General features: G+C 44.0%; 1 protein-coding gene and 1 non-coding gene across 6 annotated transcripts in view; both read left to right on the plus strand.

Annotated features, from left to right (window-relative positions):
* The window catches only part of LOC146754691 (zinc finger RNA-binding protein-like), a 127,592-nt gene that overhangs the window by 59,050 nt on the left and 43,447 nt on the right, over nt 1–25,095 (plus strand). For all 5 annotated transcript variants that reach the window (XM_085527716.1, XM_085527717.1, XM_085527719.1 and 2 more), the window contains exon 3: nt 24,611–24,893. In XM_085527716.1, the coding sequence (XP_085383842.1) occupies nt 24,611–24,893 (283 nt within the window). The remainder of the gene's footprint in view (nt 1–24,610; nt 24,894–25,095) is intronic.
* LOC146754692 (small nucleolar RNA SNORA66) lies at nt 15,297–15,432 on the plus strand. The gene has a single exon (XR_014939061.1). It is a non-coding gene; the product is annotated as a small nucleolar RNA SNORA66 (small nucleolar RNA).

The raw sequence follows: 25,095 nt of genomic DNA on the forward strand, positions 1-25,095 counted from the left end.
CTACTCGGTTTTCTAGCCGTGAGATGGCAGAAACTGCGGCATGCAGTTGAGGGAGCTGCTGATCGACGGTTTGAAGCATTATAATCAGCTCAACAACTCGGGGCCATCTGTCCCCGAATCCTTTAGATCCTGTTACCAATGACTGTGCAATTCTCTCTGGTGCTGTACTTGTGATTTTCTGCCACATGTCAGGATCGGCCCTCACTCTCTCAGGGTCAAGTTCGCTTGGATCAGGGCTGTACAACATTTTCGCCATGGCCAATTCCCTCAGGCGCTGAATACCTTTTTGGACGGTATTCCAACTATCAAATTTAGGCTTCAAAGCATCCTTATAGGGGTACCTTTCTCTCACGGCTTCTAACAGCCGCAACCAGAGAGTGGCAGCTCCATCCGAACATCTGCTAATCCCTCTGTCGATACCTGCATCTTAGGCAATGCTTCCTAGTTGGCGAGCTTCATTACCATCTAGAGACAAGCTGTTGGCCCCGTTGTCCCAGCAGCGAATCAACCAAGAAAGGATACCTTCATCTTGACGCCGTGTGAACTCCTTTCTTGAGCCTTGGATTTCAGTCAGCTTCAGAGGTCGGCAATAGGTGATTTCCTCCTCATCATCAGTCTCTTCTTCATGCCTCTTGGTTTTTGCCTTTGCTTTTTTCGGTACTGCTCCATGCCCGGCACCTGGGTCTTCTGCTGCCCCCTCCTCTGCTTCTCCTTCTTTTCGTTCTAGACGCATGGACACCCGTTTCCATTTCTTGCCTTCCACAGGGGCAACTGATATTGCTACTGATGCCTCCTGTGACTGATCATAGTTAACGTGGGCTTGAATCTCAGATCGGAAACTCTCTCTCTCCAGAATAGTATGATACAAAGCACGGTATGCATAAGCCAAACCCCACATAAGGTTTACCTCCTTAGATCTCTGACCCAAATACTCAATTTCTCAGGGTCCCTTAGGTGTTCAAGAGTGAAATCCCATGACACTGCGGGTCCCCATGCTTCTAAGACTTTTCCTAAACCTTTCCATATTCCCTGCCAGTCATCATTCTCTGGTTCTGGAGGAGACTTCCGCATAGAACGAAAGCATAGGAATATATATGCATTCATTGATAGTGATAACATGGATGCAAGTATGAACCCTATCTCAGTTATTGAAAGGCGTGTGGAAATCTGAGAGTACAACCTAAATAAAAAGGTTTTTTTTAGCCTGTACAATGAATTAAACATGGTGGTGTTTGTAAAATTGCCTGTTCCATCTGGGATGCAAGTATTTGTAAAATTGCCTGTTCCATCTGGGATACAAGTGTTTGTAAAATTTACAATTCCATCTGGGGTGTAGATGCCAAAATTCTGACCATACCACATCTCATAAAAGTACCAGGCAGGTGTCTCCATCAGTATCCACCTTATTAGGTTATATACCTGCACAATTCCACAACACCAAATTATAGTGTTAATAGTTGACCAATACTTTAAGAAGATCATAATTGCTTTCAATCCCTTAAACAGAGCAACTGGGATGAAGAGTGGATTCATAGCTGGCAGGCTCTGTAAAAGTCAGAGCTAGCTAGCTTTGCTCTAAGGGAGAAAGAAATCCCTTTGTTTTCTACACAAAAGTTAGATAGCAATGCTGAGAATGTGCAGCAGCCCTTAATGTTGACAATTTGTCTGGTATTTCAAGGTCACGTTCTCCGTGAGCAGCTACGGAAAGATAGCACTCCCAACACTCCCGTAAAGAAGCTCTTTAAGAGCAAAGAGAGAGTCGTTCTAAAAGCTAAAAAGCTCTATGCCCGCATTCTCCACCAAAAAATCTGTCACGGGTTACTTAGATTTACCTATGCCCATGACAGGGGAAGCCACCCCGTGGGCCCCCCCCCCGGGGCCCGGAAAGGAGGGGGAAAAGGGGAGTGGGATAAAACAGCGACAATCTAAGGAGGAAAAACTTATTTTACTAAATATGATATCGAAATACAAGATAACACAATATAATATTATTGAGGCTAACAAATCGAACGAAACAGAGAGAGAGGGTCCCCGAAAACCGAGAGGCCTACTGTGAACTTTAGGCGACACGGCTGGAACGCTTCCCACTCCCCGAGAAGATCGAGAGAAGAAGGAGGGCACCCCAGCCTGGAAACGAGATTATATAGAGTCCTGGTCCCGTGACTTATTGTTACTCCTGTTGTTCTCTGGGATATGTAGTCTTCTTCTGTGGACTGCACATTCAATAGAAGTATCCATACTTTACATGATGTTATGATGTGGAATACTGATAGCAAAATTACAAAATTACAAAACCATGACAGGAGGCACACTTACTTACTAAATACTATATTGAAATACAGGATAACACAATATAATACAATATAATTGAAAATTGAGCTAACGAATCAAGCAAAATAGGAGAGAGAATGAGTCCCGTAACCGAGAGGCCTACTGTGAAATCTAGACAAAACGGCGAAGGCTCCCACACACTCCCCTGAACGTCAGAACTTGAAAGACGTCAGTCTAGTCTGCGACCGAGTTAATATAGAGTCCAGGTCCTGTGACCTATTGTGTTGTTCTCTGGGAGACGTAGTCTTCTTCTGTAAGTTGCAGATTCAGTAAAATTATTCATGCTTTATATGATGTTATGATGTGGAATACTGATAGCAAAATTACAAAATTATTAAACCATGACATTCCACTCCTTATTCTACATCATTACATTATGTTTATACATACATACACACTCATACGTATAGTTGTGAATAATCAGCTACCTCATTTTCTCAACAATTTATCTTTATTCCATACAAATCCCTAAGTTGATAACAAAACTCTATAACCTAACCTACTATTTATTAATTTTGAGAAAATGGCAAAACTGCCAGAAAAAGGAAAACATGTCAGCAGTGGAGGAGAAAGGCAGCACTAGTAGGGCATCCCCCACATCAAGGTGCATTCATCCTTTCCCAGCCACCACAGCGGATTTCCTTTTGACTTCTTTCCATGTGTGCTCTACACATGCATGGCCAGTGCACGATATAGAGTCCAGATGGAAAACTTGCTTACAGAATGCCTAATTAAGGTATATAGAAAAAAGTATTTCCTTAACATTAATCCACTCTATCTTAAGTCCTGTACCTAACTGAACATTTCTCAAATATTTTCTGAGACTCTACCTATATATCTAGAAAGAAATCATTGGCTGCACTCCCCCAACATCAAATTCCCTTGTGGTACACACTGGACATTCCCATTTTTGTCCATCACCCACCAAGTGCACCCAGGTCCCTGGGCAAAGACAGTACCCCGGAGAGGTTTGCCCTTTCCAGACGCTGGAAGGACCCAAACAGTTTTTCCCAACACACTCTTTATGTGTACTACAGGAACCTTATCTCCCTCCACGGTACGTAGGGAGCTGGATTGGTTAGGACCATTACGATTACTAGATCCTCGAGTGTTGACCAACCAGGTGGCTTCTGCTAAATGGTTCTCCCAATTTTTATGTTCCGCCACCCATTGCTTTCAACATAGTTTTCAACAACCCACTGAATCGTTCAGTCTTACCGGAAGCTGGTGCATGATAGGGAATATGGTAAATCCACTCAATGCCATGATTTTTGGCCCAAGTGGTTACAAGAGAATTTTTAAAATGGGTCCCATTATCTGATTCGATTCTTTCTGGAGTTCCATGCCGCCACAGGATTTGCTTTTCCAACCCTAATATGGTGTTTCGGGCGGTAGCATGGGGTACTGCATATGTTTCGAGCCACCCAGTGGTTGCCTCCACCATGGTGAGCACATAACGCTTACCATTGCAAGATTGTGGCAAGGTGATATAATCAACCTGCCACGCCTCCCCATATTTATACTTTTGCCATTGCCCTTCCCCCAAAAAAGGTTTCATCCTCTTGGCTTGTTTAATTATGGTGCATGTTTCACAGTCATGAATAACCTGAGCAATAGCGTCCATAGTTAAGTCCACCCCTCGGTCTCTGGCCCACTTATATGTTGCATCCCTTCCTTGATGACCTGAAGTCTCGTGGGCCCACCGAGCTAGGAACAATTCACCCTTGTTCTGCCATTCCAAGTCTATTTGAGCCACCTCAATTTTGGCAGCTCGATCGACCTGATGGTTATTTTTATGTTCTTCAGTAGCCTTACTTTTAGGCACATGAGCATCTACATGGCGCACCTTTACAACAATGTTCCTTATTCGGTCAGCAATGTCTTTCCATAGTTCAGCAGTCCAAACAGGTTTACCCTTTCGTTGCCGATTATCATTTTCCCACTGTTGCAACCACCCCCATAAGGCATTTGCCACCATCCATGAATCAGTATAAAGATGAAGCATTGGCCACCTCTCCCGTTCAGCCACATCTAAAGCTAGCTGAACAGCCTTTACCTCTGCGAATTGACTTGATTCTCCTTTACCTTCAGTGGCCTCTGCAACTTGTCGTGTGGGGCTCCATACAGCAGCTTTCCATCTGCGATGCTTCCCTACAATACGACATGATCCGTCTGTGAATAGGGCAAATTTCTTTTCGTTTTCTGGTAGCTCATTGTATGGTGGTGCCACTTTAGCACGTGATACCTCTTCTGTAGGTGGTGTTTCAATTTTTTTACTCTCAGGCCAGTCCATGATCACTTCTAGAATTCCAGGACGGCTGAGTTTTCCCATTCGAGCTCGTTGAGTAATTAATGAAATCCACTTACTCCAAGTGGCATCAGTAGCATGATGGATGGAGGGAACCTGTCCTTTAAACATCCAGTTTATTACTGGCAAGCGAGGTGCTAGAAGAAGCTGAACCTCTGTCCCAACTACTTCAGAAGCACCCGAACCCCCTCATACACGGCTAAGATCTCCTTCTCAGTTGGAGTGTAGCGCTCCTCAGACCCTTTATATTCTCGACTCCAAAATCCTAGGGGTCGGCCTCGGGTTTCTCCTGAGGCACTTTGCCACAAACTCCAGGTGGAACCTTCCTCTCCAGCACCAGTGTAGAGGATGTTTTTCACATCCTGTCCCGTCCGTACTGGCCCCAAGGCCATGGCACGGGCTATCTCTTGTTTTATCTGCTCAAAAGCCTGCTGCTGCTCAGGACCCCATGAGAAATTATTCTTCTTCCGTGTTACCTGATAGAGGGGGCTCACTATGTGGCTGTAGTTTGGGACATGCATTCTCCAAAAGCCCACTACTCCCAGAAAAGATTGGGTCTCTGTCTTGTCGGTGGGCAGAGACATAGCAGTGATTTTGTCAATCACATCTGCTGGGATGTGACGACGTCCATCTTGCCATTTTATGCCTAAGAACTGGATTTCCTGGGCAGGCCCCTTCACCTTGCTGCGCTTAATGGCAAAATCAGCTTGCAAAAGAATTTGGATTATCTGTTTTCCTTTCTGGAAAACCTCTGCTGCTGTATGGCCCCACACTACAATATCATCAATATACTGCAAGTGCTCAGGAGCATTACCCTGTTCCAAAACAGCTTGGATCAATCCATGGCAAATTGTTGGGCTGTGCTTCTACCCTTGAGGTAAACGGTTCCAGGTATACTGAATATCTCTCCAGGTAAAAGCAAACTGTGGCCTACATTTTGCAGCCAATGGGATGGAAAAGAAGGCATTAGCAATGTCAGTGGTGGCATACCACCTAGCTTCTTTTGACTCCAATTCATACTGGAGTTCTAGCATGTCTGGTACAGCAGCACTTAATGGAGGTGTGACTTCATTCAGGCCACGGTAATCTACCATCAGCCTCCATTCCCCACTGGTTTTACGCACTGGCCATATGGGGCTGTTAAAAGGCGAGTGAGTTTTGCTGATCACTCCCTGATTCTCTAATTGGCGAAATTGCTTGTGAATGGGGAGCAAAGAGTCCCTATTGGTGCGGTACTGCCGTCTGTGAACCACTCTGGTGGCAATTGGTACCTCTTGGTCTTTTACCTGGAGCAACACCACAGCAGAAGGATCATCTGACAGACCAGGTAAAATTGACAGCTGCTTAACACTGTTTGTGTTAACAGCAGCTATCCCAAACGCCCATCGATACCCCTTGTGATCCTTAAAATATCCCATCCTAAGGTAATCGATTCCCATTATACATGGAGCCTCTTGACCAGTCACAATAGGGTGTTTTTGCCAATTTTTACCAGTGAGGCTTATTTCGGCCTCCAACATAGTCAACACTTGGGAATCCCCAGTCATTCCATGAATATGAATTGATTGTGTCCCTTGGTGACTTGAGGGCATTAGGGTGCATTGTGCACCAGTGTCCACCATGGCTTTATATTTCTGTGGTTGAGATGTGCCAGGCCACTTAATCCACACAGTCCAGTATACTCTATTGTCCCTTTCCCCCCCCTGGCTGGGGGCAGGGCCCCTCTATTGTTTACCTCGGTGGCTTGCAGCAACTGGAACTTTCCCCCTTTTGGAAGAGTTCACCTGGGTGGTTGTTTTGCATTGTAATTCTTTCACTTGTGCCTGAAGTGCAGAAGTGGATGAATTATACCACTTCTTTATATCCTCCCCATGATTACTCAAGAAATACAACAAAGCAAAATGTATGGTCTTATCATTGTCATTTGCTTGAATACGAGGTGTCTTATTGTCATTTGCTTGAATACGAGGATGTGTCTTTCTTATGGTTGAGATTTTCGATGATACGGGTTGAGAGGAACTCATGTTGTTTAGGTTTTTCAATAGGCAGTCGTGGGAATCCTGGTCCCCATCATCTGGTACCACCATGGATTCATCTACATCAGGCACGTTAGTCAACATATCAATAATATCATTTCGTGCTCCCTCCATTTTGTTTAACCTTTCAACTATTTTGACAATGGCTGAAGTATAACGATTAACTTCTGTAGTGCTTATAAATAATTCAGGCTCCTGAATTTTAGCAATTAGTTCATTCACAAGGGGTTTCCTTTCCCCTTGGCCATATACTTATGCAAGTGCACTGGCATGCTTTTCTGGAGCAGCCCTTGTAAAGTCACGCCACATTTGTCGTGGAACACTGACTGTCTCAGGATCATGTAATTGGTTCAGGTCATTACAGTTGAAGTGGGAGCTGTATAGCATTTCCACCAGAGCACTTTCTCTCAAAGTTTGATACCTTTCTCTATATCAGTCCATTTCTTTTTCTCAGGCTCCAAGTCCCGGTTAAAGGGGAATCTATCTCTTACTGCTATCAAAATCCGCTTTCAGAGGGTGTAGGACTGATCTTGGCATGTGCCAATATCTCTGTCCACACGTGCGTCTTTGGAAATGCTACCCAGTTGGCGAGCTTCACTGCCATAAAGCCACACACTGCTGGCACCATTGTCCCAGCATTGAAGTAACCAAGTGACCATATGTTCTTTTGGTTGACGTGTGAAATCCTTTCTTAGATCCCGAATTTCACTCAGTTTTAAAGATCTATCAATAATGGTCGTAATACTTTGCTCACCTTTTGCTCTATCAAGAGTCCCAGGTGTTGATGGTGGCAACTGTGTTGATGAGGCTGCCCCATCTAGAAGTTTGGACTCGAGAAATTCTCGTAAGGAAAACCTAACTTTTGGCTCCTCTTCTTCTTCTTACTCTGACTCTTGTATTATTTCCTCCAGGTAACCCTCCTTCTTTTTCCTCTCTCCTAACTTCCTCTGCTCCTCTAACTTCTTCTGCTCCTCTAACATCTTCTTATACTCCTCTAACATCCTCTGCTCCTCCAACTTCCTCTGGTCTTCTAACTCCCCCTGCTCTCCTGAGTCCCCCTGCTCTCCTGAGTCCTGCTCTCCTAACTCCCTCCGCTCTTCTAACTCCTTCTGCATTTTCTCTAACTGAGTTGAAACTCGTTTTGTCTTTTGCCCCCTTACAGGGGCAACCAACATTGTGTCTGGTGTCCCCGATGGTTGGTCCAATTGGACTACATGCGCCCCCAATGGCTGGTCAAATTGTGGTACATACGGTTCAGACTTGAGGGTGTCCCCCTTGGACTGGAGGGTGCATAGCTTGGATTGGAGGAGATCGCGCTCGAACTCAAGGGTGTCAAACTCAGCCCTGAGGGCGTTGTACTTGGACTGAATTGTGTCGAACCCGGACTGGGTTCGTGTTTGGACTGGAGAGTGTCGCGCTCAGATTGGACGGCGTCGTACATGGTCTGGAAGGTGTTACAATCAAACTTGATGGCGTCAAACTGAACCCTGAGGTCGTTGTACATGGACCGGAGGATGTCTCGCTCAGATCGGAGGGTGTTACACTCGGACTGGAGGATGTTGTGCTCAGACTGGAGGGCGTTGTGCTCAGTCTGGAGGGTGTCTCGCTCAGACTGGAGAGTGTTGTGCTCAGACTGGAGAGTGTCACGCTCAGACTGGAGAGTGTCGCGCTCAGACTGGAGAGTGTCACGCTCGGACTGAAGGACATTGTGCTCTGACTGGAGAGTGTCATGCTCGGACCGGAGAACTTTGTGCTCGGACTGGAGAGTGTCATGCTCGGACCGGAGAGCGTTGTGCTCGGACCGGAGAGTGTCGATTTTGGATTGCAGGGATTCTTTCTCATACCAATATGTGTCTCGTTGATATAGGAGGTCTTCTCTCTCAGCTCCGAGACTCTCTTTCTCATACCAGAATGAGTCTCGTTGTTGTAGGAGTTTATTTCTCTCATCAAGGAGACTCTCATTCTCAGCCCTGAGACTCTCTCTCTCAGCATCAAAAACTTCCCTCTCAGGAATGCTATTGAATAAGGCCCGATAAGCATTAGCTAGGCCCCAAGTCATTTGTGCCTCCTGAGATCTGCCTGAGCCACAACATTCCTGTCTCAAATATGCGGTCAAACTCTCAGGATTCTTTAAGTATTCAGGAGTAAAGCTCCATGACACTAAAGACGTCTGTCTTTTAAAAGTCTCTCCAAAGTCTTTCCACACTCCCTGCCACTCAGTATTCTCTGGTTCTAGGGAAGACTTTTTCCGGAGGTTATAAATCCAGATACTGAGTGAGATTATTACAATAACCGACAGTAAGTTCAGGGAGATTGACACGATTGACATTGTGGTCCACTGGGCCAACTTGTCATTCGAAGACTGCTTAAAGGATGCAAAGGAAAAAGGAGGAGCATGCTCAAAAACCACCATTCCTGAACTATTAGTTGCATTAGTTGCTCCCTCTGGAGCTGCATGCAGATACCAAGTAAGCGTTGCTAACCATGCTTTCAATCTATTATACATTCCTAGAACTTCATTGGAAACAATGGCTAGCTTAAACATGGTCCAATATGTTTGGAGCATCACAAAAGAGGAACTAATGACATGCAGTCCCTTGTAAAACAAACTTACTAGAGAAAACATTTTTTTTTTCCCCCCTTTTTTTTTTCTTCAATAGAGAGAAAAAAAAAGTAAAAAAGCAAAGCTCAGTAGTGTTTATAAAATAAACCGGGGTATTGGCAGTCCGCCTGGACTTTCAAGGTCAAGCTCACAGGTGCAGAATCGCAAACCTAAGATAGCTCCTTAACAGGAAAAAAACTCGTAGCTCTGTTAAAAGCTAAAAGAGCAACAGAAGAAAACACAGAAAAACAGCAACTCAATATGCCCGCATTCTCCACCAAAATCTGTCACGGTTTGAAAGAAAAAATCCACCTGCATCCGTGACAGGGGGCCATGGGCCCCGCAGGGGCCCTAGGCCGAAAGGAAAAAGTTAATTAGGAAAAGAAAACAGCGGCAACGATCTAAGGAGGCACACTTATTTACTAAATACTATATTGAAATACAGGATAACACAATATAATACAATATAATGGAAAATTGAGCTAACGAATCAAGCAAAATGGGAGAGAGAATGAGTCCCGTAACCGAGAGGCCTACTGTGAAATCTAGATGAAACGGCGAAGGCTCCCACACACTCCCCTGAATGCCAGAACTTGAAAGACGTCAGTCTAGTCTGCAACCGAGTTAATATAGAGTCCAGGTCCCGTGACCTATCATGTTGTTCTCTGGGAGATGTAGTCTTCTTCTGTAAGTAGCAGATTCAGTAAAATTATTCATGCTTTATATGATGTTATGATGTGGAATACTGATAGCAAAATTACAAAATTATTAAACCATGACAATGATCCTCAAGAGCTAGAGCATGCTTCATCTGAGCATAGTGTTGATCCGTTAACCCAGCATGATGAAACTCCAGGTCTTTTGTATTCCCATTCAGAAGAGCATGGTGCAACCATAATTTCTTTTTCAGAGTTAGAGAGCTCTTATGAGAACTCTGCTTCGGAGAAAGCCACACTGCAGTCCAGTGTTAACTCCAGTAATTCCTTATCAGAGCATCATGATATCGCTGGCCACATTAATCTCAGAACTGAGGGGACACCAGAACTGACTGAGCTGTCCTCAAACTCTGAGGACTCTACCAGGTAGAAGATGTGAAGAGCAATCAATCCAGGATAGCAGCTGGAGTGACAGAAAACCACAGAGAACCAAGCAGGGCTTCATCACTCCACTCCCCCCTGTGCAAGAAGCTCGTGAGTAGTTATTGTAAGGGAAACTATTGTTCACAGCCTGAAACTCTGATTAACTATCTGAGGCAAACAATGAGTCAGCTGTGGGAGCACAGGTGAAGGTAATTTAGCTGTGCTCCCAGAAGGGGGTGGAGCTTGACTCCACCTCTCCTAGATCCCATTTAAGGGCTGGCCACCACTAAGGTAGCATCTTTTTCTAGAGGTTGCTCCTTTGTGGAGTTCTTGTTGTGAGCATCTATCTTGACTGAAGGCCTCAGAGTTGGTGAGTCCTTTTCCTTAAATACCCCTTTGGCTATCTATTTCCAACTATATTTGTACTATTTTGACTGTACGCTATACTTGTATTATTTCAACTGTATAGTTGTTAAAGTTCCTTGCTCTCTGTAGCCAAGAGGACAGTGTTAATGGATAAACAAAAGAACAAAGAAAAAAAATTCTCCACATGAATCAGACTGGAGCCTGTCTCCAGGGATGGACAATGTGTACTCTTCTCATAGCCAGAGACTGTCCAGAAAGAGGAAGACTGGGAGTCCGCAGAACAGTGAACACCAGTTTAAAAAAGAGACTATCAAAAAGTGGAGATGGTAACAAACATTAGAGCAAAAGAAGCAGGAGGTCAAGGCCCTGTGACACTAGCAAGTCCCTAAAAGGCCAGGCAGAGTCCAGTAATTGTGAGAGCACTAGTTCCAGTGACTCAAGCATATCATGGTCACATCGCAAAGGTCATGGCCAAAGGAAATCAAGCAGCCTAGACAGTGACTGTTGTTATGGAAGAGCCTGTTACTAAAGTAGTTACCTGTTAAACAGACCAGAGACAGTTGGAGAGGGCTCCTCCTGCAGTAAGAGCACTGTCACGGGTTACCTAGGTTTACCTGTGCCCGTGACAGGGGCCACTGCCCCAGAAATGAAGGGAAAGAGAGGAATGGACAAAAACAGTGACAGCAATCTAAGGAGGAAACTTATTTTACTAAATATGATATTGGAATACAAGATAACACAGTATAGTACAATATAATTGAGGCTAATAAATCAAACAAAAGAGAGAGAGAGAAAATCCCTGAAAACCGGCAGGCCTACTGTTTACTCTAGGCGATAGGGCTGGAGCACAGAGACAACAGAGCTGGCATGCAGAGAGCGAGAGAAAAAGAAGAGAGTGTTCCAGCCTTGGAGCGAGATTATATATGTCCTCCTCTGGTGATTCATCTCTGGCCGCGACGTCCTCTGGGATATGTAGTTCTCCTCCGAGAGCTGAGTACTCGGGACGCTGCCATTCCACGGAACTGGAGCATGAACCTTCCACACTTCCACATACCCTCAATCACACTTCCACATACCCTCAATTACACTTCTACATACCCTCAATTACACTTCCACATACCCTCTATTACACTTTCACATACCCTCTATTACACTTTCTTATACCGTCAAAACAGTTTGTCCCATTCAAACACCTTTAATACCATATAACTTTCCCTTAGCAATCCGTATCGTTCAGTTATAAACATAAACTTACTTTCTCTTTAACCCTTTTTCCTTTGTACACGATTCCACTATTTATACCCACAATTAATGATTCATACTGCACATGATGTTATGATGTAGAATATTGACAGCAACAGCACCAAAACCATGACAAGCACTCAGTCTGAAACTCACTGTTCAAGTAAGTCCCGTGGTCCACTGCATCCTGGCCTGTCTAAGAAATAGTGTGGCCAGCAGGAACAAAGAGGTGATCATCTCTCTGTACTCAGCTCTGGTGAGGCCGCATCTTGAATACTGTGTTCAGTTTTGGGCTCCTCACTACAAGAAAGACATTGAGGCCCTGGAATGTATCCAGAGAAGGGCAACAAAACTTGTGAGGGGTCTGGAGCACATGTCTTATGAGAAACGGCTCAGGGAGCTGGGATTGTTTAGCCTGTAGAAGAGGAGGCTCAGGGGAGACCTCATTGCACTTTACAACTTCTTGAAGGGAGGTTGTGATGAGGAGGGGCTTGGCCTCTTCTGCCAGGCAACAAACAGGACCTGAGGAAATGGCCACGAGTTGTATCAGATGAGATTTAGACTAGATATACAAAGGAATTTTTTTTTCTCAGAGTGGTCAGTCACTGGAATGGCCTGCCCAGGGAGGTGGTGGAGCTGCCATCCCTGGCAGTGTTCAAGAAGCATCTGGATAGGGAGCTACAAGATATGGTTTAGGGTTTTTGTGTAGGTACGATAAAGGGAGGACAGTAGGACTAGATGATCTTATAGGTCCTTTCCAACCTTGTGATTCTATGAATGGGCTGACCCCCAGCTCACTACAACCTCCCTTCAGGAAGTTAGAGAGAGCAATAAGGTCTCTCCTGAACCTCCTCTTTTCCAGGCTGAACATTCCCAGCTCCTTCAAGCCTCTCCACATACAGCCCATGCTCCAGACCCCTCACCAGCTTTGTTGCCCTCCTTTGAACATGTTCCAGGGCCTTGATGTCTTTCTCTCAGCGAGGAGCCCAAGACTGGACATGGTACTCAAGGTGTGGCCTCACCAGTGCCAAGTACAGGGGAACAGTCACCACTCCGCTCCTGCTGGCAACACTGTTTCTGATGCAAGCCAGGATGCCATTGGCCTTCTTGGTTACACTGTCAATATGTGTTCAACCAAGCATAAAATCAATACCTCCAGGTCCATTTCTTCTACACAGTCTTCCAGCCACTCTGCCCCAAGCCTGTAGCGTCGCCCAGGGTTGTTGTAGTCAAAGTGCAGGACACAGCATTTGGTCTTGTTGAACCTCATCCTATTGGCTTCAGCCCAGCTCTCCAGCCTGTCCAGATCCCTCTGTAGGGCCTCGCTACCCCCAGGCAGATCCACACTCCCAGCCAACTTGGTGTCATCTGCAAACTTATTGAGGGTGCACTCAATGTCCTCATCCAGGTCATCAGTGATGGGGTTCCCCATTGTTAATAGAGGGAACCAAAAATGCAAAACATGGTGCATCATCAGAGCAAAGTGTGATGTTAAAAAACAGTCTTTTAAATCTATTACTATAAGCAGCCACAACTGTGGAAGCATAGCAGGGGAAGGCAGCCTTGGTTCGAAGAGCCCATATCTTCAATAACAGCATTAATCTTTCTGAGATCATGTAATGGTCTCCATTTTCCTGATCATTATTTGATCACAAACATAGGGGAACTCCACAGACTTATAGTGCCAACTACATGTCTGGCTATAAGTTGTTCTTGAACAAGGATATTTAGCTACAGCAATTTTTCCTCAGGATAGGGGCCGCTGGTCTGCCCCCAGGATGAAAATGGATTGTTGAGGCCCGCAGGATGGGAGGCAGTGAGCCCCCCCTGTGGCAGGGGTTAACAAGGGAGTTGCTGACACAGTGTGTGAATCTGAGGAGGAGCCTGCAGCTCCTCCATTCTCAGGTAGACTGGGGGTGACAATGACCACACATGATTTTTTAAAGCTTCAAAAACTTTTCTCCATGTTTCATGCAACCTGAACATCACCTTATCACCTTTAGTGAATGCATCCCACAATTTCATCCCCATCCCTTCCCAAATCTCTGGATCATAAATTGTATGACTGGTGATGGAAGGATCCTTCCTGGTGGCCCATGCAAGCATTTGCTGTGGATTGGGGGAAGAATACCAATGCTCCTCATCATTTAAGGGTAGACTGAAAAGTAACTAGGATGTTTCTCTGTTCTGAGGTCATTTTGTTCCCCACACTGTGCATGCTTACCTTTATCAAGTGAAAGACAATCAAAGCTGTTAGGAATGACGAATCCACAGTCTGCCACATTTTTCTCAACAGTCCCCTGTACAGGTTTTTTACATTTTTCTCAACATGCTTAGTGTGCCCTGCATTTATTTCAGTACCTGGCACATTTATCTCAACATGTTCAGGACTCTTCAAGATAGTCCAAGTCCCGGGTTTAGTCTCTGTTCATAATCCCTGTTTGCAGTCCTTCCACAAATTTAGTTCAACTTATTTATCGGTGTATTGGATGATTAAGCTAAACTGAATTACATTTTTCTGTTGTGTTGAAAAATATGCATATGTTTTGTTACAGTAGCTCAGCTGACATTTGTTGTTGCTCTAATAACTTGATCATATGCCAAGTATTTTGCAGTCTTTGGGACTTAATTGATGTGATCTACTATGGGAAATTATTAAGATAGACATGAATAAAACTTGTAGAGAAGTAGTGGTAGAGGTATTTATTAGAAGAATGATTATTAAATAGGGATAATTACATTGGAGTTATGCAAGCACTGGTGTAGATTCTTATTTGGTGTTTACATTTGTATAGAATGTCATGATACGTAAGGAAAGTATCGTCAATATGTAGGTGACTTCACAAGAAGCTTCTATGAAGGAGCTAGACTGTTTGGAAAAAAAGCACTGTCTGGAGTAGGGTAGCACAGTTGAAGATTAATCTGAAATAATGTGTGTATGGTTCTTGTCATCCATGGTCAAAAAATAGAAGTAGATAGCATTAGGATACGTGCAAAGTTGAACTGCAAGAAAGATTGGTGGAATAGAAGATCTGGCAGAGTAGTCTGAGTGAAGGTAAACCGATCTGAGCAAATGTTATGAAGCACTTGTCACTGAACAAGGATAAAACTCTTGTAAGTTAAATGACAAACTTGATACACAAATCTTTTAATAGAAATTCATGACATGGAAGTGTCTGGTCATCTTAATGATAAAAGATTTTCAGTAAGAACTTGGAAAGAAAAATAAACCTCATGAGTTTGTGAAAGATTATACTATGAATTTCTACAATGTAATGAATAGTTCTAAAAAAGAAAAAGAAGTAGCAGTCAGTCCTAGACTTCTTGTAATCTTGAAACCTCAATTATTAGCTCCACTTGATGTTGCTGAAAGAAAGGGAAAAGAATTACTGAAGTAAACATGACAATAGAACATTATTAGCCTTAAAATCAAATTATTGGGGCTGTTAATTTTATACCATGATAAGGAAGTTTTATACAAAAATAGCAAAGGAGAAATGAGTGTTATTGTGTTCTTTGTGTTTGTCATAGTTTCTATGAAAATAAAAACTGGGAAGCATTACTTTCAGAGTGACCAACCTATTTAACCATTCTTAGTAAACAGGCACATATTAATGTCCTACCTGTAAATTTTAGAAAGTCAGATTACTCTCAGGGTATGCCCCGGTGGCGCAAGTGGTAGGAATGCTGCGTTGCAACACCGGAGGCCCTGGGTTCAAATCCCCCCTGTGGTGCAAGTGGTAGAAGTGCCGCTCTGCTACACATGAGGCTCGAATCCCGGGGGGTTGGACTCGATGATCTCTAAGGTCCCTTCCAACCCGCACAAGACTATGATACTATGATGATACTATGCCTGGAAAATTGCCAGAGCTCTGATGTCCTTTAATGATGCTATGATGTTTTGTGAGGCAGTAGACTTCTGTACAAGTGGGATCAATATTTTATAATTCTTAACTTTTGTGGGAAAAGCTTGGTATCAGAGGTATGCTTTTAAAGCATATCTGCCTTAACTTTAAGAGTCCTAAACTCATTTTTACTGAAGTATTTTAAAATTCATAATTTTATTATGGTTTAATGAATTATGGTCAGTAATGAGCTGTCATAGAAAAGTAATATTTTTAAGTTAATAGGTAGTTTTATTAAATCATAGGATGGCCTGGGTTGAAAAGGGCCACAATGACCATCTAGTTTCAACCCCCCTGCTATGTGCAGGGTCACCAACCACTAGACCAGGCTTCCCAGAGCTACATCCAGACAGGCCTTGAATGTCTCCAGGGATGGGACATCCACAACCTCCTTGGGAAACCTGTTCCAGTGCATTACCACCCTCTGTGTGAAACACTTCCTCCTAATATCTAACCTAAACCTCTCCTGTCTCAGTTTAAAACCATTCCCCCTTGTCCTATCACTACCCACCCTTATAAGCTGTTCCCCTTCCTGTTTCTATGTTCCCTTCAAGGCCACAATGAGGTCTCTGTGGAGCCTTCTCTTCTCCAAGCTAAACAAGCCCACTTCCCTCAACCTTTCCTCATAGGAGAGCTGCTCCAACCCTCTGATCATCTTAGTGGCCCTCCTCTGGACCCGCTCCAAGAGCTCCATGTCCTTCCTATACTGAGGGGCCCCAGGCCTGGACTCCAGATGGGGCCTCACAAGAGCTGAGTAGAGGGGGACAGTCACCTCCCTCTCCCTGCTGGCCACCCCTTTTTTAATGCAGCCCAGAACACAGTTGGCCTTCCAGGCTGCAAGTGCACGCTGCTGGCTCATGTCCAGCTTTTCACCCAGCAGGACCCCCAAGTACTTTTCTGCAGGGTTGCTCTCAAGGAGATCTTCCTCCAGTTTGTATAAATACCTGGGATTGCCCCGACCCAAGTGCAGCACCCTGCACTTGGCCTTCTTGAACCTCATTAGGTTTTCATGGGCCCACTTCTCCAGCCTGTCCAGGTCCCTCTGGATGGCTTCCCTTCCTTCCAACGTATCAACTGCACCACTCAGCTTGGTGCCATCTGCAAACTTGATGAGGGTGCGCTCGATGCCATCGTCTATGTCATTGATGAAGATGCTGAAGAGCTCTGGTCCCAAGACTGAAGCCTGCAGCACACTGCTAGTGATCGGCCTCCTGACCGCTGACACAGAACCATTAATCACAACCCTGTGACTGCAACCAGCCAACCAATTCCTAATCCATTGAACAGTCCATCCTTCAAATCCATGCCTCTCCAATTTAGAGAGAAGGATGTGGTGAGGGGCCATGTCAAAGGCTTTGCAGAAGTCCAGGTTGATGACATGCATCAACTTTCCCTGTCCACTGAAGCCGTTAGCATCATAACCAATCATTACTAATACATCAAAAGAGCTACTCCCGTAGATTCCAGCATTGATGACATTAAATCCTGTTTAATTCACATTAGATCTATTGCTAAAACAGAAAAAACACAGAACAACCTAGATAATGCCTAATAATTCTAATTCTTGAGATTGCATTGGTAACACGGAAAATCACCCACTATGTCATACCATTACTAATATTATTTGTAACACAAGTTACAAAGCAATACCACTAAGTAAGAAGCACACAATCCCATTCACTATAAAGGCTGGATGCTATTTTCTGCCTTGAGATGAGGCCGAACGTATCATGCTGGAACCCACGTAGGTCCAGTACCTGTGGGAACACAAGCACATCCACGACCCCAAGTTATCAGTGGTAAGGAACCTTCCCAATGCCCTATGGCCATATTCCGAACATTAACCATTGGACATTCCTTGAATATTGGGAAGGCCCCAAAATGACAATCCACGTGAGTTGGATCTGTATGATCACGATTCAAAAAATTCCGCACAACCCTAACCCTAACCCTAACCTAAAAAATTCAGCACAAGCAAAGCCTTACATAATCTTTCTTGTGGTGTGCCTCAAGTATTCCCCCTTTTTTGTTTATTAAGAACAGATTTCAGTGTTTGATGAGTACGCTCAATGATAGCTTGTCCAGTGGGAGAATGAGGAATGCCTGTAATATGTTTAACCCCCCATTCTTGGAGGAAAGTTCGAGCGGCCTTACAAGTATACGCAGGTCCATTATCTGTTTTTATAGTATGTGGGATTCCCATAGCAGCGTAAACAGATAACCAGTGTTTGCAGGCATTGTGACTGTGTTCGCCTGTATGCGCTGTGGCAAATATGTAAGAAGAATGAGTATTTGTTGTTACTTGTACATATATTAGACAGCCAAATTTGGGAGCATGAGTGACATCTGTCTGCCACAGTTGAAGAGGTGCTGTGCCATGGGGATTTGTCCAAATTTGAGGCAAAGGGGCAATTGCCTGGCAGTCTGGTCATGTTAGAATAATGTTACGGGCTTGATCCACTGTCAGCTGGAATTGTTTTTGTAAGGCTCTCCTATTCTGATGGAAAAATTGATGGGAGAGAAGCGCTTCCTGGAACAATTGAGGGGTAGCAATGGCAACTGTGGCTTGATCAGCCTTACGGTTGCCCTCAGTTAAAGGACCAAGCAACATAGTGTGTGATCAAATATGCATAATAAAATAAGGAAGAGTACAGTGAGAGACAATGTAAAACTTGCTTGAGCTGTGCAAACAAAACAGGGTTGTTCACTTCTTTAAGAAAAGATCCTTTCATCTGCTGAATGATACCTGTAATGTACAAAGAGTCAGTTATTATATTAAGCTTTTGACTGGAAAAAAAATTTAAAAGATCGAGCTACTGCAGCGAGTTCTACAACTTGAGGTGATCCATCGACAACATGTATGTCTGACTGCCATTGTGTAGCTGTTGCACACCAGATAGCCATTGCTCGGTGTGTCTTGTTGGAGCCATCTGTAAATACAGTAACAGCATTAGGTATTGGAACATGTGAAAGTAAAGTATTAGTAGTAAGGGGGATATCATCCAAATTATGTAGTAACTGATGTTTGGGAGGATGGGTGGACATTTGTCCGGTATAGTCTGCCATAGCAGTTTGAAAAGCAAATGACTGTGCAAGCATCCAATCTAAATATTTTTTATTAGCGGGTATGTATATGCAATCAGAGTCAAGAACTCGTAGAATTTGTAGGCGGTGTTGACCTCGCTGTATTAGCATAGCAAACATTTCCACTCGTGATGTAATAGTTTTTGAAAATGTATGTGGTAGAAATATCCATTCAAGGATAATGAGAGGATCCTTTCTTGAGGTATGCCATTGACATAATAAGCCGTATGGCTGATAGAAGTTGGATATTATTATGAGATGTACTGGAAGTGATAAACAAACACGATGGCTATATCGATTTTGCACTGATGTTATTACAGAGTCTAAGCATTGTTGTGCTTCTGGTGTTAATTGTCTTTTAGAAGTTAGATCTGGGTCTCCTTTGAGTAGTTTGAATAAAGGATGCAGCTCTTGAGTAGTAATTCCCAAAAGTGGTCGCAACCAATTGATGGTTCCTGATAACTTTTGCAGATCGTTTAATGTCTCTACGTGAGGTACTATTTTGAGGATTTGTGACTGGATAGTGTGAGATGCAATTTTCCATCCTAAATATTTCCATGGAGAACTAAGTTGCACCTTTTCTTCTGCTATTTGTAAGCCGATAGAATGGTCTGCCTCCCGGACGAGCAGTAATGAGTCCTTTAGACCCTCTTCTTGTTCTGCTGCTATTAATATATTGTCCATGTAATGATAAATAAGGACATGAGGTCTAGCTTTTCGTACTGGTTGTAATGCATTTGCTACAGTCAGTTGACATTTTGTTGGACTGTTAAGCATTCCTTGTGGTAACATGTTCCAGTGATATTGCTGAGCAAGGCTTTGTTGGTTGATGGAGGACACTGAGAAAGCAAATCATGGTGCAACTTTTGAATGAATTTGAATGGTAAAAAAACAGTCTTAAATCAATGACTGCTATAGGCCAATTTGAAGGTAACATTGAAGGCAAAGGAAGACCAGGCTGCGACACCCCCATGGACTCAATTACTGCATTGACAGCGCGCCAGTCCTGTAAATCCTCCATTTATCACTCTTCTTGAGTATAACAAAGACTGGAGTATTCCAAGGGCTGGTAGTAGGCACTATGTGATGAGCAGCTAGCTGTTCTTGAACTAACTCATGTAAATGCAGCAACTTTTCCTTTGTTAAGGGCCAACAACCCAAATAGGTTGTTCTGTTTTCCAAGCTAGGGGTATAGGTTGCTGCCAATCAATGGCCCTCACTGAAAATTTGTCTGCAAAAATCGTGCCCCATTGACTTAAAAGATCATGACCCCACAAAGTACAGGGAACTGATAAGATGTAAGGAGCAGCATGAGGAATGCGACCATCAGGCCCTTCTGTAGATAAAATTCGGGCACTTTGTTTGGGCTGCTGCAAACCCCCAACTCCTACAATAGCAGAATTAGGGTCTTTTAATGGCCATTCAGAAGGCCAATCACTTAACTTAATGATGGTAACATCAGTTCAGGTATCCACTAGGCTTAATAACTGTCAGCTGTTTACTAAGCATGGTAATAATAGTTTGTCTTTTGTCACTTGTGTAGTCCATAGCACGGCAGGTTTGTCCAGCAGTTCAGTCCCCGATGCCAGGTTCAGTTAAAGAATTAAAAGGGATCAATTGTGCTGTTTTTTGGCCTTTGGGAATAAAGCAGAGGGTGAGGACGTCCATGCCATTATCTTAATCTCCCCAGTGTGGTAAGCATCTATAAGTCCTGGTAAAACAAAAAGTCCCATCCATGTAATCCCCCCTGTGGCACAAGTGGTAGAAGTGCCGCTCTGCTACACAGGAGGCTCGAATCCCGGGGGTTGGACTCGATGTTCTCTAAGGTCCCTTCCAACCCGTACAAGACTGTGAGACTGTGATACTGTAACAGAAGAACGTCTTAACAAGAGGGTGCTATGCCCGTCTCCAAGGGGACCCATTACCCCTGTTGGAATTAGAGTCATGGTGCTATCAGTCAGCAGCACTGACTGGGCAGTGGCCAAATCCACTCCTGCACTGCCGGCGGTGGCTGGTCTGAGTGAGCTGGCCGACTGATTCAGGATTTCTCTTTTCCCCAGTCTGGGGCGAGGATTGGAGCCATGGATCGAATCTGGGCAGGGGTTGTTTTCCGCACCAAGGGACAGCAGCGGGGGTGGGAGGGAGGGCAATAGGGAACAGTGGGAAAAAATTCTTCCTTGTCTAATTTGTTTAAGCCCTTCCATTATTTGGTGCTTAACAGGTAAAGGTTTAGCAGCCGTTCTGTCTTTAGTAATAGAATTCTCCCAGAGTGTTGTGCCAATTTTGTCCCAAAGCTCTCCATCAAGAGAGAACCTAGTTTTCAGAATTTCAGGGACATTTTTGCTTATCCATTTAAGAAAAGTAACTAATGCTGAAGTAGATACAGACTGATACTGAAACTTTAAAATTAACTGTAATACTTCGAGATGTACTTGTTGCTCCTTCTTTAGTGAACCCCATGGTTCCTGACTGCTCACCTTCTGTCCTGCAGAATGGTGCGTGTGTGCGAGAAACAACCTCTTCGAAGTTCAGTCAGGCGATGCTGCCGGACTGGGCTCACTCATCCTTGGCTTGATTTGCCCCACGTAGTGGGCACCATTTGCTGTGTCTGATGCACGGACTCAGATGTGAATGATCCAAATCATTTATTACAAGTTCTCACATCACTTATATACCTTCACAAGTTTTCTTTTCCTATCTTTCCCATTCACCCCTACATGTCAACAGAACATTCCACAAACACTTCTTCAACCTTTCATGTGGGTGTTTATCTAGTCAGAGCCGTGAGCTGTTCTTTCTTCTTCTAGAGATGTCCTTGTTTCTCATGCTGTTTATCTTTCTCCACAGCTGCTGCTCTGTACAGTCCTTCTTGTATTCCTACAGTTACTTTTATACATAAAAAATATTATAAATTTTATGAGGGCTGCTCTGAAAGTAATGCCTGATGTTTTATGGTGATGTTGGCCCATGATATCAGAGGTGCATGTTGGTGGTATGGCAGTAGAGGTTCAACCTTCCCACCAATATTCCATTAAATTTTGTTCCCATGTGACAGATGACAGTAGAGGGGCAGTCTGACAAAATGGCATCTGACGCAGAAGTGCATATGAAGCAAAAGTGTGTCATTGAATTCCTCCATGAAGGAAAAAAATAGTACCCATTGACATTCATAGATGCTTACTGAACATTTATGGAGACCAAACAGTGGATGTGAGCACAGTATGGTGGTAGGTGGTGCATTTCAGCTGTGACAACATTGACAGTGGGTCACCTCTACTGGTGTACATTTTTATGGGTGTGGCATTTAGGTTCTTGTTCATTGCTGGTGAAACATGTAACTAATGGCGGTGACTATGATGAAAAATAGTGTTTCCTAGCTGAGAATGTGCTCTATTTAATAGTGTTATGTTCTTTTTATCAACTGTAGTTTCTGTGGAAATAAAATGGGAGGTGTTATTTTCATCCTATATGTATGTGTCCCAAGACAATTCCTCTTTGTTCATTGCAGCCCAGGCAAGCCAGAAGGTTGAATATCCTCTCTGGGGTGGGGAGCAGAATAAACCTCTTATGATTCAGGAGGAAACAGAGACCTGCTATTCCACCTAGACTGTCACAAGTTCACAGGGCCAGATAGAATCCACTCAAGGGTGCCAAGGGAGCTGGCAGACACGATTGCCAAGCTGCTTTCCACTGTCTATCAGTGGTTTTGGTTACCCAGAGAGATCCCAGATGACTGGAGACTTGCTAATGTGACTCCCATCCAAAAGAAGGGCTGTAAGGAGGATCCTGGAAACTATAGGCTTGTCAACCTGTTCTTGGTGCTGGGGAAGGTTATAGAACAAATCATTTTGAGGGCAATCACATGGCAGGCTGTCACGGGTTACCTAGGTGGGACACCCAGGGGATCAGGCCCAGCTTACGTGGGTTCTTGAAAGGCAGGTTCTGTATGACCAAGCTCATCTCCTTCTATGACCAGGTAACCCCACCACATGGATTAGGGAAAGGCTGTTGACATAGGCTGTCTAGTCTTTAGCAAAGCCTTTAACACTCTCTCCCAAAGTATTCTCCTGGAGAAGCTGTCAGCCCATAGCTTGGACAGGTACACTCTTTGCTGGGTAAAACACTGGCTTGATGGCCAGGCCCAGAGAGTGGTGGTGAATGGAGATAAATCTAGCTGGTTACTGGTCACAAGTGATGTTCCCCAGGGGTCAATATTGGGCCCCATCTAATATCTTTATTGATGGATTTGGATGAGGAAATTCAGTGAACCCTCTGTAAATTTGCAGATGACACCAAGTTGGGAGGAAGTATTGATCTGCCTGAAGGTAGGAAGGTCCTACAGAGGGACTTGAACAGGCTGGATCAGTGCTCTGAGGCCAATGGGAGGAAATTCAGCAAGACCAAGTGTCAAATCCTGCACTTTGGTCACAACAATTGCATGTAATGCTGCAGGCTTGGGGCAGAGTGGTTGGAAAGCTGCATGATGGAGGAAAAGGGTCTAGGGTTGTTGATCAATGCTCTGTTGAACACGAGCCAGCAGTGTGCCCAGGTGGCCAAGTAGTCTTTATGAGAAGCAGTTGAGTTAACTAGGATTGTTCAGTCTGGAGAAGAGGCTCAGAGAAGATCTTATAGCTTTCTACAACTCCTTGAAAGGAGGTTGTAGTGAGCTGGGGGTCAGCCTCTTTTCCTGGGTAACTAACAGTAAGACAAGAGGGAATGTCCTCAAGTTGTGCCAGAGGCGATTCAGATTGGATATTAGGAAGAATTTCTCAAAATAGCAGTTAGGCATTGGAACAGGTTGCCCAGGGAAGTGCTGGAGTCACCATCCCCGGAGATGTTAAAGAAAAAGGTAGATATAGTACTTATGGACATGGTTTAGTAGGCAATACTGTTGGTAGGTGGATTGTTGAATTATGTGAATTTAGAGGTATTTTCCAACCTTAAATGATTCCATGATTATACTGTATCAAAGTCTCCTGTTCAAAAGATCTTCTTCAGAAAAAAAATGACCAGAAAACCAACATACTAACCCTCTCTAAAAGGAAAGTCATCACCTGAAGCATCTGAGGCACAGACTCGGATGTGAACGATCCAAATTGTTTATTGCATGTTCAAACATCCCTTATATACATTCACAAGTTTTCTCTTGTAACTTTTCCACCCACCTTTACATGTCAACAAAACATTCCACAAATACTCCTTAACCCATGTATGCAGGCACTTATCCAATAAGAGTCATGAGTCGTTCCTAGTGACGCGCCCTTCCTCCAATCAGGGTCATCATCACACAGCCATCACGCAGCTTACTTGACTTTGTTTTTTCCTCTTCTGGAGATGTTCTTGGTTCTCAGCATTGCTTTCTCATGCCATTTATCTTGCTCCGCAGCTTCTTCTCTGAACAGTCTTTTTTGTATTCCCACTATCTCCCACTTGATATTTCAGTTTTCACAGAAACTTCGAAATAATATAGTTTTGTTAATGGGAGTGGAAGAGAGGTAATAGAAGCCATTGGAGTGTATGTGTAGTTAGATATCTATTACTGGTTTATTAATAGAACAGATAAGTATTAATCAAGTCTGGGATTTAAAAATGTGGAGGCATTAGCTTAGCATGTTGAACTAATCTAATTAGTTACTTGCTGTCTTTTTCCCATGTAGCCAGCAGCCAGCTTCGGGTGTAGCCTATTCCCATCCAACTACAGTTGCTAGCTACACTGTCCACCAGGCACCAGTTGCTGCGCACACAGTTACTGCAGCCTATGCTCCAGCAGCAGCTACAGTTGCAGTAGCCAGGCCTGCTCCAGTGGCTGTTGCAGCTGCTGCAACAGCTGCTGCATATGGAGGCTATTCTACAGCGCACACAGCTACAGATTACGGTTATACACAGAGGCAACAAGAAGCTCCACCACCACCACCTCCTGTCACTACGCAGAATTACCAGGTGTGTTTAAAAATGAATTACTTTTGTAAACTATAAACTTTAAGCTTTTAAACAATATGTTAAAAGGAAGAGGCCTGTTTGGGTGAGAGAATGTAATGGTATTTATATTTTTTCCTTCTATGAAACACAGTGTGTTCAATTTACTCAGTAGCTAAAACTGATAGTGTGAAGTGACTAGTATCGTGGCCCATATAGAGGATTA

The sequence above is a fragment of the Coturnix japonica genome, chromosome W (genome assembly GCF_054131305.1).
Source record: "Coturnix japonica strain WE chromosome W, WE-NBRP24, whole genome shotgun sequence".
Lineage (NCBI taxonomy): Eukaryota > Metazoa > Chordata > Aves > Galliformes > Phasianidae > Coturnix > Coturnix japonica.